Here is a 17,787-nt window from a genome sequence, read left to right as displayed (position 1 = left end):
CATGGGCTGTATTACGAGCAGGAGTAGTTTTCTAGTAGATCAATGTTGCAGTTTAGTTTTTGTCAGTTTTTAAAGGCATAATTTTTGTTCAAGGAATTTAAACTTCGATTTTTCATCTTAATAGTATATAAGCGAACTTTAAAACTATGAAGACTTATAAATAGAAATTGGACAAATGCAATTAATTTTTCATTATCCGTCGATTGATAAAACCTAATACACACTAAAAAATAAACTAAAACAAAAAATGCATTAACTTTAACAAACTTTAAAAGATAAACACGTACCCTATTAACCTAACATATAACCCAGCAATAAATAATTGAACTTACTGTCTACTTAGTTGAATCATACAGCTTCTGCTGATGCTTTGTAGCTGCGGTAAAAAATCTAGCACTTTTACCTTTTTAATTATTTATAGTTTTAACTAACATAGAGAAATGAGAACCCGGTTTGTAGAGGAAGAGATTTTTTTTAAACGAGATTGAGTTGAAGATGATTGAGAACAAGATAGTGTCAAGACTAAGTTTTTTTGTTGGACAGTTAATAAAATACTGTACACTTAAAATTTCACTTTTTTTTATATCAGCGATCTAATGCTTTTTAGAGTTTAAATTTAGTAATCTACCGAATTTACAAAAAATAGTATCCGGTTGGACCTGTATCTTATTTAAAAACTAGTATCCGCCAGTATACGGATCTTATATTGAAACTAGGATTAAACCGGATACGAACCTCATTTTTTAATTTGGATCCGATAAATAAGTCAAATTTCCCCTTATTATCTAATGTAAATTTCAAAACTGCTTTGAGCTACGACTAAAACTTTTTTTTTGCTACTTATCATTAACTCAAGAATATCAAGTGTAAGTTTTATGATTTATCATAACATCTGGTGTAACTCTCAAAGATTTTCTCTGAATATCTAGTGTGAATTTCATAAATTTTCCCGTAGTATCTAGTACTTACTAAAAAAGCGCCTACGACCTTTTTCTTACTCTTCAAGTAAAACTTCAGAATATCTACTTTATAAGTTTTAAAATTCTAAAGTATGTCTGTTACTTATTAAAAAATATGAAACGAACAACGTATATATAGTGACCTACCGGATCCGTAACATTAGGCTTCAGCCGGATCCGGTTAACCTTTTGTTTCCAAATTAGTAAACGGTCGAATCCGAATAGTTATTCAAAATTAGAATCCGAATCCAAAAGAGCATTATAACGTTAAAAGGTATCCGTGGTTACGACTTTTTTAACTAAAAAGTTCTTCGTGCATCAGGTCCTAGGACCAACAATTTTGAGCGTATTTTTTGTCGTACAATTAACTGTATTCATCCGACCAGGTCCGGTAGATCACTAGTTTAAATGCTTAAAAACAACCTGTTTACCTGTGGTTTATAAACAATCTGTAAATTTGCACTTTTGGCAAAATAATTTACTGTAACCAGGATCTTTTTATCTAAGCTTTGTGAAATCCTCATATAGTAATGAATCAATTAAACGTGTTTTATAATGTATTTAAACCATACTGATATTAAACTCTTTTTTAACAAAAAACTGCAAGATTTAAGATGTCAATTTAAAAAACAAAGATTAATTTTTGTCAGACATACTAAATTATAAGTGCAATCTATAAGCCAAAAACTAGTAATTCAGAAACATTAGCAAATGTTATCTAACTTTACTCCTGCAATTCTAAAATAGTTGCAAGTTATTATATATCAAAAATAACTAAGTAATCGTAGTGTTTAACATATGAATATTTCAGTTTTCTTAAATATAATTATTTTAAAGAGTTTATAACCAATCAAGAAAATAACTTTTATTTTTGAGCATGCTTTAACCTCGGAGCAAAGGCAGTATTTAAGTAATGTTCTAAGACTATGAACTATTTGAGTACAAATTACCACATTAAAAAAAATATTGTACCTTATATCGTCAATACTATAACATATAAAACAAAAATAAAATAGGTGTGCTAAACTTGTTTTAGTTTTAAAACTCTACTTTCTTTAACTTTAAATTATAAACAAAATTTATATGGCAACAAGCTTTATCTATTAAATTTTCACAAAAGTTTCAAGCACCAAGAAAAAAAGTAAAATCTATGGAATTTTTCGAAAATTGCAAAAATCTAAGGAACCCTGTGTGTAGTATGATCCTTGTAAATGTAAAATAAGACCTTGCTCTTAATTTGAAAACCCAAAACATCTAGTAAAAGTTTAAAAATTATTACCCCAGAAAAACTAGATGTAAGTTTTTGAGTTTTGTTTGGCGGGCCAAATTTACATTTTCATAAGCCTGATTCAACTTAAATTTTGAAATATTGGCGGGTCAGATTTACATTTTCGCGGGTCTTAAAAACATTGGAAGTCATTTTTCATCTGTGCGTTGCCCACGCCTATTATACATGTTACATTAAAATACTGTTTTTAAAAAATTTTAAATGTAATAATTATTAGTTACCAACTGAAGTCACATATTTTTTGTGCTTTTATTACATCTAATTGTACAACAGAAAAAATCTGATAAAGTTAGACTATATTACAAAACTTTTTTTTTAAGACGTTCACAAATACTTATAAAAGCACTAAAAAAAAGTATTTACTAAAAACAATAGCTATCAAGTTTTAAAACTTAACACACAAATAAAAATTTACACAAATCATAAATATTGATTATGAATTTGTATAACAAATAAAAACGCATTTTGTATTCGCCACTAATCGATTGTTATCCGTATATAAGTGGAAACTTCAATCAACACTTCCATTCGTTCCTAAAAGTAAAAAAATCAGTAATTATAAACTATATTGTATCGTAATAACTTTGATACTCAGTAAGTCATTCTTAATTTTTTGAATCCAAGAGTTTAAAAATATAAAATGTTAACTTTTACACTCAAGAAATATTTTTATACCAACCGGTGTAACCTTATTGCGTTGGCGTGAATATAAAGACTAAAAGATTGTGGTGATATGATTTTGGTTTTTACTTTAATTTAAGTTAAAACTTAAACAAAATAGTTTGTCAACTACAAGCTAGCACTCTTCATACGAAAACCTGATCATTTTCTTGTTTGAAAAACAAGTTAACAACAAGTTGTGATTCAACCACTTGGACCAACAAACTACAAGGTGGAATTTTCATGGTGTGCACATTAGTGCGCATATAAATGTTTTAATGTGCACATACAATTTGTCAACGTAACAAAATTGTTTTGAAATGAGGTTTTTGTTTTATTGTATTATAAAAATCAAAATGAAACATAAAATTCTCAACACGCAACTTATATTTTAAAACACTCAAAACATAAAAATTATACTGTTTTTAATAATATTCTATTTCTTTTAATATTCTAGTTGCGCAAAAAAAATATTTTGAAGTCATTTAGTGTGCAGAGAATTTTGAAAAGATTGAAGACCACTGGTCTAGGTAACGACTAACTTATTTCAACAACAAAACCCAGGTATCAGTCTACCGAAAGCTTGTAGTCCCGTGGCTTCTTAACATTTTAAAAATTAAATAATTGCTTTTTTAAAACTAACTTTTGAAAAATTTCCCTATAAAAAATTGCCCATCAGCAATTAAAAAAACACATTTAAAAAAATAGCTCACTTAAGGCTAATAATTACTTTACTCTAATAACCACTCAAAATTATTTTGTAAACTTACTTTCAACTAATCATCCAACAGAATTTATTACGGACGTCAATCCTGTTTTGTGATTGGTCTGTTCTGCCTGATTTGCTGGGGAAACCCCTGTTGTAGCTGCAGGTTGCCATGGTGAACTTGTTGTTGTTGGTTGCCATGGTTACCTTGTACAACTTGCTGGGGTCTGATGTTCTGCTGCTGGCCTCTCATCACCTGCTGCTGGTTGTTCGGCTGCTGTGACGTCATAATGAAAATTAAGCTTATGATTTGACTTCATAAAAGTTCTTAATTTAAGGTTTATTTTTTATCTAAATACATTTTAACTTTTTTAGAACTTTGGTCTGGAATACAGTTTCTTTAATGCATTGGCAATATAATATAATTTATATTCAACATTAATAATTGGTTCAATGAAAACCAATTTACAATAGTTCTAGCACAATTTTAGTTTGTTAACCTTTAAAAGTATTATAATTATAATTGAAGAACTTTAAGTTAACTTCAATATTTCATAACTTCTTTTCAAATGAATTTTGTTTGTCGAATTCTAAAAAATCAGTTTTATCAATAACCATTAAAAAAAGAAAACTTCATAATTTTAAAGTAATAATAAAGTAATCTAAGCTACAAATATTGTCTTTTTCACTAGACAATTTGATGACTTTTACTTGTGTTTTTCTAAGATGTATTGAAACAACTGTGATCAACAAGTTTTGTTTTCTACTTAAAACATCTTTTTTTTAAAAGTACCTCTGATATTATCTTAACTTTGTATAAAAATATTAAGAATTGTTACAGTATATGAGCTTATTCAGATAATTTTAGTTCATTAAAATAGTAACATTATTCAACTAGAGGTCTTAATATACTACAAAACTTTATCATTAAAAATAACTATACATTTATAAATATATTATAATGCGTTAAATTAATGCTTTAAAATATATAACTATATTGTTATTAAAACCTAAGTTATTAAGCTAATTCAACTCTATTCAAGAATCATGTCAATCAACTTGGTAACAAATGCAAAAGTTTAAACTAATTTTAAATTGTTAAAACTTGTATTACAAGTAACAAATGTTGTTAAATTTCCAACAAACATTTGTATTCTATACATATTTTTTATACAAGCTGAATTGCAAACTAACTTGAAATTTAAATATTTGTTGGTCATGTCTACCACTCAACAAAAAAAAATTAATCTTTTTGTAAACGAATAATAATTTAATTCTTCTACTGCAAAAAAATAAATATTTAATGTGGTCATATAACATAGGTTTTATTATCTTTAATTATTACCTATAAGTTTTATTTTTATCGATTTAGAAACAGAAAAAATAAAAAAGACTAAACTAAGAAATTACTTTTTTCTAAATTATTTTTAACATTAATGTAAAAAAAAATTACAATGCAAAGTACTGAAAAAATATAAATTGAGCTGGCAAATCAAATTAATTAAATGGGAAGATGGGAAGAAAAAAAAACTAGCAATAGTATAATTACATAATTGTTAAAATAAAAAAAAAACATTTTGTTTTGTTGCTTTAATAAATAGACAATTCATTGTTTTCAAAGTTATACATTTGACTGCATTTAATTAAAGATAAATTTTCAAGTTGTCAAATAAAATCTGTGAAATTAAAGCTAAGCAAAAAGCGCAATTATGTATTTATAAGAACTAAAAAAAGGTAAAGTTTATAATTGCGTAAACTTTTACCAGTATGAAACTTTTAAGAAATGAAATTTAAGTGCGCTCAAAAGTGAAGTAAAGTTTTCAAGTGTTTAATTATGACTTGAGTATTTTGAAATAATATGTATTTTTTTTATGAAAACTAGTATAAGAAGAAATGTTTGCAAATCTAATCAAAAAATCACACAAGTATACTGATGTAATGAAGTTTTGACAGTAGTTTATTTTAATTTTCTAAATAAACTTTCTTATAAGTAACATTTTTTACATATAACCATTTTTTTGATATTATTTAGTTACCTTTAGCCGAAAAACTTTCTTGATTACAAAAGCTACTTAGAAACAATGTTTTCTTCCTTAAGTTTCCAATTTAGTTTCAGTTGTTATACAAAAAACTATACATAAACATTTTAATATTAACATATACAGATATAATTTACTAATAAATATTAAATTAACTTGTAAAACAAGCTGATATAACTTGAAATGTTTGTTGGCAGTAAAATAAGTTTATAAAAATGTGCTGTTTGTGGCACAAACTACAGAACGAAAGTAAATATTTATCTTTATTTATTATAAATCGACAACATACTAGGCTTTGTGGGTCTTTTTTAACCAAATATAGTGTGTTTTTATTTTCGTTTAAAATATCATGGTTTACTTTAAAAATAAAATAAAAATTGATTTTTTTTTTAAACTTTTATAGAGATAGAAACTATAATTAGAAAAATAAGATTAAATATCTATATAATTTTATATCAATTATTTTAGAGGCTTAATATTGGTTACAAAAAAGTTTTTTTTTAATGTATTGAAAAGTTTTAAACTAAGCAGAATTTGAAAAAATATAATAAACATAACATATTGTAATACCCTAAACTCAAATTCAAATTGTTTTTTAATTTATTAAAATGTTTAACTTGCTTACTAAGTTTGTACAGAAATGTGTAGTCATTTCTATAATCTTTTAACTTTTAACAAATTTCCTGCCCACAAACAAATCTTGTTATGTTTACATAAGTTAAACAAAATAACAAAAAACAAATACATTCGTGACTGTTTTAATTGAACAATATTTCACATTTTATGCGGATTATCAAAGCAAATAAATAGTTTATTAAAAATAAAAATTTTAGGTAAAAATATTGTAATTATGACATGGTTACATCACAATTCAAATTCCCACAATTCAAATTCTTGGAAAAATTTTCAAAAGGCCTCAACTCAAACAGTAATTTAAATTTGAAAAAAAAAAGGTCTAAATACTTACAAGCCATTTTTTCTTTAAAAAAATTTTTTAAATACTTGATAAGATAATTGAAAATTACTTGAAATAATTGTATTTTAAAACTTATTTTAGCCATGTCTAAATTTATATTTAATATTTTTTTAAAAGAAAAATGACTGTAGGTATTAAGACCTAAATGTTTTTTTTTTATTTTATTCAAACTTGAATTACTTTATGAGTTGTGGCCTTTTAAAGTTTTTTCCAAGAATTTGAACTGTCCAAATTTGAATTGTCGTGCACCCTTATGACATAGACAAGGTTGTCAAAAACATTTTAGAAATTTCTTCCAGGTTTTCAAAGCTACAAGTTTTTGGGGCTAATTTTGGTATAAAATTTAGTTTTAGGTTAAATTCTGTTTTAAATAGTATATAAACATTGAAAAGATACTGTTAAGTCACTTTGAATGAGTTTTTTTAATAAAAAAACTTTTAGATAACAAAAAAATTATCTATATGACAGATATTTTGTGTCAAATCGAATTTTCATTACTTTACATGTAGAAAATATTTAAAACTCCCGGCTTTTAGTTATTTTTGTTCAAAATTCCAGGTTTATTTCAAAATTTTTCAAATTGTAATTTTTGTAGCCTAAAATTATCAAATTCAAGGTTTTTTGGCCACAGATAAAATAGAGAACGCATAAAATAATGAAACTTATTTGTCTATTTCCAAATTTACAGCGTATAAGTGTATTGAACTGTTTTATGTGTTTCGTTTTACTCAATTGCAATACAGTCAACAGTAATATTTTATTTCAATAAGCTATTTATCTGGTCTGAGAATCCTTATAAATTGTGAAGTATTGTAAGTTTTCAAATACAGCTTTTTTTTATGTGATATAAAATATTTTACACAATTAAACTTTAATACCGCAATAACCTTAATAGTCTGACTTGGTATGTTTGTTTTAAATTCTGTTTGACTCTTTCTCAGTCTAACATTTGAAACAACTTGAACCTTACCGTACTTTTGTTCATTTAAAACTAAACTTTGTGATTTTGAGACTTTAACTTGTTTAAGATCTTACATTTAAAATAGATAGACAGAGTAATAAAACAACGTTATAATTCTATGTCTTTAATACAACACTAATAAAACAAACCATGTTGTTATTCAATTGCTGCTGAGTAGACTTCTTTTGTACTACTCCTCTGTTGAACACCTGTGATTAAATTTCATACTAAATTGATGATTCAAACTTAACTAGGGTGTATTTTAATCCAGGGTTCCCTCTTTCAGGCAGTTTAAGTAATTTGGGGGAAAATAACTAGTAAGAAAGAGAAAGGGGTACTTTTTAAACTTGTGCAGTAGGGGATTATAAATATTAAGGCGCCAACAACTAAGTTACACTAGACGCTCTGGGGTTTTTGATGTCTTTTAAAAAATAAAAAACGTTTTAGGTACAAGTGACCGGATATTAGAAACTTACACTAGATATTCTAGAGTTTGTAATGAAGAAGGGTAATTACCTTAAATTTCGAAAAGGAGAAGCTCATAATAATTAGTTTGGAAAACCCTGGTTAAAATCCTATAGATGCACGCATGGTATACTTTTGTACATTAGGGTGCTTACACAAAATAAGACCTTTGAGTTTTCAACAAGGTAACTTGTTTTTTTTTTGACAAAAACACTTTTTGAAAAAATTCAACTGATTTAAAAAGTTTTTATAGAGACTGATCTAGATCTTTTGTAAACCGCCTCAATGTCTACTGATTGAACCTTAGAGTTTTCACAAAAACACATTGTGCAAAATTTAAGGTTAAAGAAAGTTTTATGGAGGCATTTGTTGGTTTGATGTTTTTTTTTAATGGATATTTAAACTATTTTTCAAACAACAAGAATTGCCTTCATGAAACTTTCTCTAAACGATTTAGAACCTTTTAAATTCTGCACAACTTCTGTTATAATTTCGACACGTATACAATGTTTAGCTTAAAACTTTAGGGTCCTATTTTTGGGTTCCATACAATTTACATTGGGGTTATTTTCAAAAATCTAAAACAGCCTCTACAAAATCTTTAAAAGTAATATAAAATTTTGCACAAGGAGTTTTTGTGATAGTTGTTAAAGAAAAACAAGATTTTCTAGCTGAAAATACTAAGGTCACACAAATTTTAAGAGCCCCCTAATGTAAATAAATGAATAATATCAAATGCAGTCTTTATTAAATAAACTAAGATACTGTGTGATTGTAAACTCGTACATATATTAGTAATAAAATTTAATTACTTATTTTAGTAAAAACCTTATTCAACTGTTCAAGACACTGTGTAATATTGTACTTATAACTAGTAGAAGTATAAAAGTATAATAAAAAAAAGTAAATCAACGAACCTTATTAAACATAGGTCAACATACTGCGTGATTGTGTACTCGTAACTAGTACAAGTATAAGAAAATACAAATAAACGAATTAAATTTAAAAATCTTATTAAACAGTTCAAGATACTGTGCTATGGTGTACTCATACATAAAAAAAAATATTTACTATTATTATCAAAACAAACCTTTTTAAAAAGTTCAAGGTATTGTGTTACGGTGCACTTATATTAAAAACATTAATAATTAAACACAACAAAAACCTTGTTAGACATTTCAAAGTACTGTGTTATGGTGTACTCATAATAGTACAAGTATAATATAAAGAAATTAAATCAACAAACCTTGTTAAACAGTTCAAGGTACTGAGTGATTGTGTACTCATAAGTGTACAAGTATAATATGAAGAAATTAAATCAACAAACCTTGTTAAACAGTTAAAAGTACTGAGTGATTGTGTACTCATAAGTGTACAAGTATAATATAAAAAAATTAAATCAACAAACCTTGTTAAACAGCTCAAGGTACTGTGTTATGGTGTACTCATAGGTGTAAGGCCTGGGTTCAGCAAACTGGTACAGAGGTGGTATGTTGGGCGGTTGTGTGTTCAGTATCTTCCTGACAAGGTACATCAGGAACATCCAACCCTGCTTCATTGCAAACTGGCATGGTCTGTATTCGACCTGTATAACATTAGATTTTATAATAAAACTATATGTAAAATTTGGTTTGACTAAACGGTCTTTATTCTACCTGTGGTTATTAAGTTATTTGTTTCTTAGTAGCTTTATAATAAAATTTTAGCCTGTGGGTATATGCACTAGGTGCTTATAAATACGGTGACCTTTGAGTTTTCAGCTGAAATTTTGTTTTTCACTTGACAAGTTCCACAAAAACACTTGGTGCAAAATTTTAGATAAATTAGAGAAACTTTTACCTTGGCAGAATTCGATTTTCTGAAATCCAGCCTAGTGCAAACTGTATGGGACCCGAAAGATGTGACCTAAGAGTTCTTAGATGGAACTTTTTTACATTTGGTAATTATCGCAAAAATTCTTTGTTCACAATTTAAGACAACTCAAAGAAAGATTTATAGAGGTGCTTCTTGATTTAATGAATAAAAAACTTTAATTTCGAGAAAACTTACAAAAAGTGATAAATATTACATAAAATCAAGAAGTGCTTCCATTAAAACTTTCTTTAATTCGTCTTAAACTGTGCACAATGTGCTTTTGTGGTAATAGCCACATGTAAAAAATCTAGTAAATTATACTTCTACTATAAAAGTATTTTTTAAGAACCAAATGATTTATACCTTTAAGTGTGTTAAATTGAGTTATCGTGATATCATGTCAATTTTTTTATTGAGTAACTAATTCGAAACTAATCTAAATTTTACTCATAACAAAGGTTTTACATAACAATTTGAAGGTCAGATAATAAATTACCTAATACTAAACTACATCGTGATATTTGTACTATCTAAGTTAAAATATTATCACTTGTGTAGCAATCATATTGTGCCAAGTAAAATTGTGAACTCTTATAGCAACCGCATCATAGTTTTATATGAATTATTATTTTTTAAAGCAAAAAAGGGTGACAAGAGGTACAAAATGGGCTCATCGGGCCTGACTTTTTTTTTCTTAATACAAAATTGCATGAATGAGTATTAACCCTATTGATGCAACAGAAAAATCAGGTTTGAAACTTGAACTGCTGGTCTAAATAATAATGTGTGCACATGTGTTTGTTATAAAATGTAAGATGAAAAGGGTAAATAAACAGTTTGTTTTACAGGTCATAGTTGATGAAATCATTAAAATATATAAACTGGTAAATTTTAATAAGTGCAAACGAGTACAAACTAGAAACATTACAATAACTTATTTACACTGAAAACTAAAACATCTATTTAAACCAACCTCCAAACTGAGCGATTTGGAAACATTAGCTTGTGAAACGACTCCGATTTTAATGAAGTAATTTTTGAACTCGAAAGAATGACCTCTTATTGAAAGTTTCCCGCCTTTTTTCGGTTGAACGACTCCGCCTAACCTGTGTTTGAAATATATATATATTTTTTTTAGTTATTCTATCATTTTCTACAACATAAGTGTATAAACTATGTAATTATTGAAGTCATAGTGTTAATTGATTTAAAAAACATTAAACCTGCCTAATCTTAATTTAAAATAGAAGATACATTAAGTTTTTTAAACAATTAAACATTTTTATACAGTATATAGTGTATTATAAACTTGGTAAATGTTGTAGTCATAGTGTTATTTGATTTATAAATCTTCATATCATCTAACATTTATGAAATTATTTACAACTAATTAAGTTAGTGTAATTTTTCTTACTATTATATGTTTTGATTTATTGAAAACAATATAAAAAGATCTCAAATTCTAGAGGAGAATTAGTATACAGTTAATGTAGTTTCAACACTTTAATTATTGATGAGGTTTCTGACCGAAACTTAGTTTTCTGATAAAAGTCATTAAAGTATTTTTTTTACAATATATAATGTTTAAACTTGGTTAATAAACAGGGTTACCACCGGTTTTTGAGATATCTTCCAGGTTTTTGAAAGTACATATTTTTAGTTCTATTTTAGTTTAATATTAAGTTTAAGGTTAAAAAAAACTGTGTTAGATAGTATAACAGCATTGAAAAGATACTGTAAAGCTACTTTGTATTTTTTTAATAAAAAACTTGATGATGAAAAAATTTTGTTATCTATATGAAAGATATTTTGTTCTTAATCGAAATTTCATCACTTCATGTAAAATGTGTTTTTCCGAGTTATTCAGTGATTTTTGTTCAAAACTCTAGGTTTTTTCAGGATGAAAAGTTTTGCGGCAACCCTGAATTAAGTATATTTTTTTATCGATTTATAAAAGGTTAGGCGTTTTAAAACTTTGTTGTTTCAATAAGCTTGACTGATGTTTCTAACTTTATGTTAAAACGCTTTGCTCCATGTATGGTATTTATATCCTGTTTTCTCCAGATAACTTTTTATAATTTGCGAGTTTTTAACAATCAAGATATTATCAAATATCAAAATATGGATGTAACAACCAGCAACAATTTTTAGAAGTGATACACAAATATTTTTTTAGTTATAAGTAGTCAAAGAAGCTGTCACAAATTTAACTTTTTTTAATACAATAATTGTGAACTTGGATATAATTAGATTTCTTCACAAAAACTGTTTTTTAATCCTATAACTATTAAATTTTATTTTTAGTAGTTTTTACATTAAAAATATACATACATATTGTTTATAACATTATACGTATTTTTTAAGACTTTTGAAATTGCATAGTGCCTGTAATACAAAAAATATTAGATAATCCAAATTATTAAAAAACTTTAACTTCTAAAATCTATTAAATTTTAAATATTGATTTTAAGTATGTTATGTGTGTCATAAATAAAACTGATATTTATTTTACTTTGAAAAAAAGGTAAAATTAAGTGATAAAAAAAAGTTTTACGCAGTTTTAGTATACAAAATTACAATTATACGAAACTAAAAAAAATAAGTGAACAACACATACCTTTGAGTTGGTAATTTATGTTTAATTGTGTCGTTTATAACACCTTAAATTAAAAAACTGAATATACTTTAATGAAAAAACTGTTTAAGCTAAACAAAGGTTGAAAACAACTGAGTTGTAAAGTAACAAATAGTTTTTTATGTTGTAATCTTTATAAGCAATAAAACAAGCTAATAAATAACCACGTAATAAAAATGTTACCTGGAAATAAAGGAATTGATGTTTTCATCAAATGTAATGAAATTTGACATTCCTTCAAATTGAACGAACCTAGATCTTGGGTAGTCTGATGATTTAACCACTATCAGGGTTTTGTTCGCTGTTGTAGAAAATATAACTTTGTATATATATATATATAAATAATCTTAACAAAATAGAATATCATACAAACGAAAATAATTTCACAAATAAAGTTTTATTTTGGTTACAGTAAAAAATTTTCTTAAATCAATAACTATTGTTTATTTAAACAAATGGTATGAGACCTTAAGGTTAACATAAAAATATTTCAAAAAAAATACTAAAGTTAAAGATTTAACTAGATTAGTACTTAAAATTCTTATGATTAAAAACTTAAATTTACTTTTAGTTTGGTTCAGCAACAATATAAACATTTTTTAACAGATGTAAATAACAATATTCAGATTATTTTAACAATATATACTTAAGTAAGATCAAAATATAAAAGCAACTATATGTTTTTACAAAAGTTTAATACTTTACTACAAGTTTTTTTAACTAGAGTACTTAAACAAAAACGATTTTAGTAAAATCTTAATTATGTTGCTTTTATTAACTGTTATAAATAACATACTATAATATTTTTTTAATAAGTACATACTACACCTAATCTACACTGATAATCTAAGATGTAACTGAAAATCTGATCATGTAATAAACATACACAGCTATTGAATATTTTAAGAAAGTATACTCAGAATTAAGCTATGTTGGCTGATGTAAATTGAATAGAAGTGATTTTAAACAAAAAATGTTCTTTTATTGTAGCAAGATTTTTATTGCAGACTTTTTATTTAGTTTTGTAGTGACCCTTAACTAAAAAAAAAGTTAATAAGGTATAAAGCTACAACTTTAGTAAATAAATGTAATAACAAACTTAGGTAAAATTATGCTCACGTGAAAAATTGTTGTAAAACTATACAATACTTGTCTGAACATAGTTTTGAACAATACTCAGAAAAAAAGGTTTATTCAGCTTTACTTAAAAACTTTTTATTGTTTTCAGAGTTTAAACTTAATTGAAGCATGTACACAAATTCTGTGTTTAAGCATAGCTAAACTAATTATCAAAGATCTATGCTTCAATCATAAGTATATTTTGTAAAATTCTTTTTCACCCTTTATGCATAAAAATATAATTTTTCTAAATTAATTTAGTTTTTTAAACCTAATAAAACTTTTTTGTAGATACTTAATTATTTATGTAAGTAATGTAAGTTTTATTAATTCTTGTAAACTTTGTTTAAAAATTACTGTAAGTATGTATTTTAAAAATTTATAAGTGAAATTGTTTTTGTTTATTTTTATGATACTATTTAAATTAAACTTAGATAGAAGTTAGCATTTGACTCCTTTCAATGCAATCAAAAGCTTCTAATATTTTAAGATTTTAATCTTAGGTAAGCATACAAATATTTAAAACAGTTTGTGTATGCGTAATAAAAATACTTTGTGCTTTTAATAAAAATATAAATATGTGAAGACAAACATTTTTTTTTACTTTCTATAATATTTTAATTGGTAAAAATATACCAAATGTTATAAGACATTACGGTTGACACAAAAAATGTAATCTATTTGTTCAAAAGTAGAAAATTGTACTATACTAACACTTTTTTTTCTAATATTGACTGTTCTTAAAATTTATGAGCAATTAAATCAATATCATTAAAAATAAACATACAATATTCAAAAATTTGCTAATGTATATATATAAATTAATAAATAATTGATTCATTAACAACTTTTCAAGACATATACTTAATAATCCAAGCTTTTTTGGTAATTTTTAACACTTTATAAACATTTTACCCACAAAGTGTAAATTTAAATTATTTTTTAGATTCAACCAGTTGTAAATAACTTTCCTATTTCCATATAACTTTTCATCAAAACAAATCATTTTTAACATGCCTAAAAAACATTCAACTCATTTTGTATTTTTACAAACTTTTTTATAACAAAACTCACTGTTAATAGGTGCGAATGTGTCGTACTCGAGCACAAACTTTTCAGGCAGTCTAGTGGCACCCATGGATTCCAATTGTTCGCAGTAGGAATTCAAACTGTCCAATTCCGTCTTTCCCTCTATCGCTTTCCATTCTACAACACTGTAAAGTTTTACATGTTAATAAAACTTTCAGTTAACAGTATGATAACTGTATTGAAAGTTAATATAGTATTTTATAAATTGTTCTTTTTTTCTGTCCAAATAATAGTTTACTTCTATAAATGGCTTTCCAAAACTAATTGTAGTATTACTTTAGTTATTAGCTTCTATGATTCGAACAAAAATATATTATGATTAGAATAGAATAATAACAGCTTGTTTAAAGAAACAGCTTAAAAAGTTTTTGTATTTGTTAATTAACTTTAATAAGCTAATTGCGATGCTGTAAAATTTGTAGTGCATAATAAACAATGCAATTTTTTAGTAGTAAAATAAATAAATGAACAAAAAAGTTGAAAATACAACTAAGGGCGTTAAAACAAACAGAGTATTTGTACAAAATAAACAAAAATAAGATAAGGTAAGGGAGTAAAAATTCAGTTTTGTTTGTATTAACCATGAGAAAATTATATTATCTTTTTATTACCATACTATTCTAAAGGAGATTCTTTATATAATACAAATTTCAAATTACCATACGAATATTAAGTTGAAACATGACTAATGCTAAATATGATATACTTTTCACTTCAGTAAATATTATTTGTATTTTTTTTTCTATTAATTTATTACGACTTTAATCTTTTAATTGACAAAGTTATGAATAAAAACAAATATCTATTGAAATTTTTTATGTTTACCTTCAACACAATAAACAGTTTTAGTTATCTCAAGGTTGTCTACAACTATTTTTTTAATTACTTTATGTAACACATAAGCTTACAGATAAAGTATTTAGCCCTTAAAAAATTATTCAATATTTCTCTTTAACTCATTGAATTGATACTATGATTTTTAATTAAATTTGTTTTATTTTTCTACAAACAGCAGCAAGTATAAGGCTAACATATTTTTTCTTTCATATTTCAAAAATAAATCCAAGCAACTTGTATTGTCCTAATTTGTAAAATAACTTTGAAATACTAAATCTTGTTTATTGTTTACAACACATAAGAAGCAATAATTATATTCTGAGAAAAAATTTTGTACCTTCTAAATTTTGAAATACACATACAACATACATTAATTTTTGGAACTTTGTTTGAATTTAAAATAAAAACAGTATTAAATTTTTTTGTAGTTTAATTCAGTGGGTTTCAAAGATCAAAAAATGTTTTTAAAAAACCACAAAGATCAACTAATCAAACAAATAAATATAGGAATAAGGTATTTTAGAACAGATGATCGTAGATTTGTAGAGTAAATAAAAAGACTAATATACCTGAAAAATATATTTATTCTTTCAAAAATTTATTTTACAAACTAAGTTTCGGTCAAAGACTTCTTCAGTGCTTAAATAAATCTAAAAAAAGATATGTGACAGTCATGGAAAATAGCATTTAAACAATTAAATTAAGATAAAAACAAAATATTACTGAAAATTTTTACTTAAGAAACTAAACAAATCAAATTTTAATATTAAGACTGAGTTTTAGTAGAAGTTTAAATTTTTAGCTAAGTTTTAAAATCAATATAACAACAATAATAATAATAATCAAAGCTGTATGTAGCTTTCTTTTTTCTTCTAGATAATTTACAGACTAAACATTGCTTAAGTAAAAGTGTAATTAATGAAATGAGCTTAAAATTTAATTGAAATTGGTGTAGCTTATTTTAATTGTGACGTAATTATTGAAAATTTGAACAATCTTGTGCTTTTAATTGTTATTAAAATTTTAATATTACCGGTTGCCACTGGTTTTTGAGAAATTTTTATAGTTTATTTTTAGTCCAAAGTTAAGTTATTGGTTAAAAACTGTGTTTAACTAAAACAACAACATTTAAAAGATACTGTAAAGCTACTTTAAATGTGTTTTTTGATAGAAAAACTTTTGATAATGACAAAAAAAAAACTATAGGATAGATTTTTCTGTCAAATCTTACTACAAAAGATGTAAAAATTGTTTAAAATTTGTTTTTTCAGATATTTTGTTCAAAATTCCAGGTTTTTTCAGGATTCCAGGTTTTGTGGCAACCCTGTTTACTGTGCGCATTTTAACATGTGGATAACTGACTTAAGTTTGAATATTTATTGCATAGTATTAGTATAAGACTTTATTAAATTAAAGAATTCTTCGAAATATCAAAACTTCTGCTTAAGTTTGTTTGATATATATTAATAATTTCTATAGATGCTACTTTTTAATTAAAACCAATACACAATAATGGAAATTGTTGTAGATATTTATTATTTTTTATAGCTTACTCACATTATTGTAAAAAAAAAAGGGATCAAATATGAGACTTATGACACCAAATTACACAGTGATGTGATAATGTGCAACACATCAAAACCCAAAATAAACACTTTTAAAAAACACATAAAACTAGTTAAATTATTTCATGAGTTATCTGAAACAAACAACTTACTATGTGATGCCCATTTCGCAGTTGAAGTATAAAATTAGTAGTTAGATCTGAAAAAGATGTTATAAAAATCTCTAAATGTATGCTTTAAAAACACCATTTTTTTTTGAAAGCAAGAAACTCTTAATACAAACGAAACAAAGGTTTTCTCAGTAAGTTACACTTAGACTTCTTATTTTAACACAAAGAAATTAAAACACTAATTGATAACAAAATTGGCATAAATTAAATCGAACGAAAATTAAGAAAAAAACAAAGTTTTCTACAGTATATGAAAATAAACAAATATTAACAAAATTATTAGGGTTTAATATAACGAAAAACAATATCCGACAATTTTAAAATAACTTAAGTAATCTTTTTTTCAAAGTTTTAAATAATGTTAAAATTTTCTCAAATTTTTAATATAACTAATGATTTATCAGCAACAATAGAAAAAGACTCTGTCATATTTAAATCTTAGAAATCAAGTTTAAAAAACATAT

At 25.2% G+C, this 17,787-nt stretch overlaps 1 protein-coding gene across 1 annotated transcript; it reads right to left on the bottom strand.

Annotated features, from left to right (window-relative positions):
* Positions 1 to 2,542: 2,542 nt before the first annotated feature.
* Positions 2,543 to 17,354, bottom strand: LOC145834891 (mediator of RNA polymerase II transcription subunit 20-like). The gene is made up of 8 exons (XM_082942417.1): positions 17,306 to 17,354; positions 14,737 to 14,876; positions 12,727 to 12,844; positions 10,882 to 11,014; positions 9,463 to 9,639; positions 7,739 to 7,798; positions 3,678 to 3,890; positions 2,543 to 2,781 (listed from the first exon to the last, which is right to left on the bottom strand). The coding sequence occupies exons 1-7, from the start codon at positions 17,317 to 17,319 to the stop codon at positions 3,714 to 3,716; spliced, it is 819 nt and encodes a 272-aa protein (XP_082798543.1). The 5' UTR covers positions 17,320 to 17,354; the 3' UTR covers positions 2,543 to 2,781; positions 3,678 to 3,713.
* Positions 17,355 to 17,787: the final 433 nt, after the last annotated feature.

The sequence above is a fragment of the Thalia democratica genome, chromosome 4 (genome assembly GCF_965202585.1).
Source record: "Thalia democratica chromosome 4, ktThaDemo2.hap1.1, whole genome shotgun sequence".
Classification (NCBI taxonomy): Eukaryota; Metazoa; Chordata; class Thaliacea; order Salpida; family Salpidae; genus Thalia; species Thalia democratica.
The sequence above is the reverse complement of the archived record's forward strand: the minus strand, read 5'-3'. Positions and strand labels throughout refer to the sequence as shown.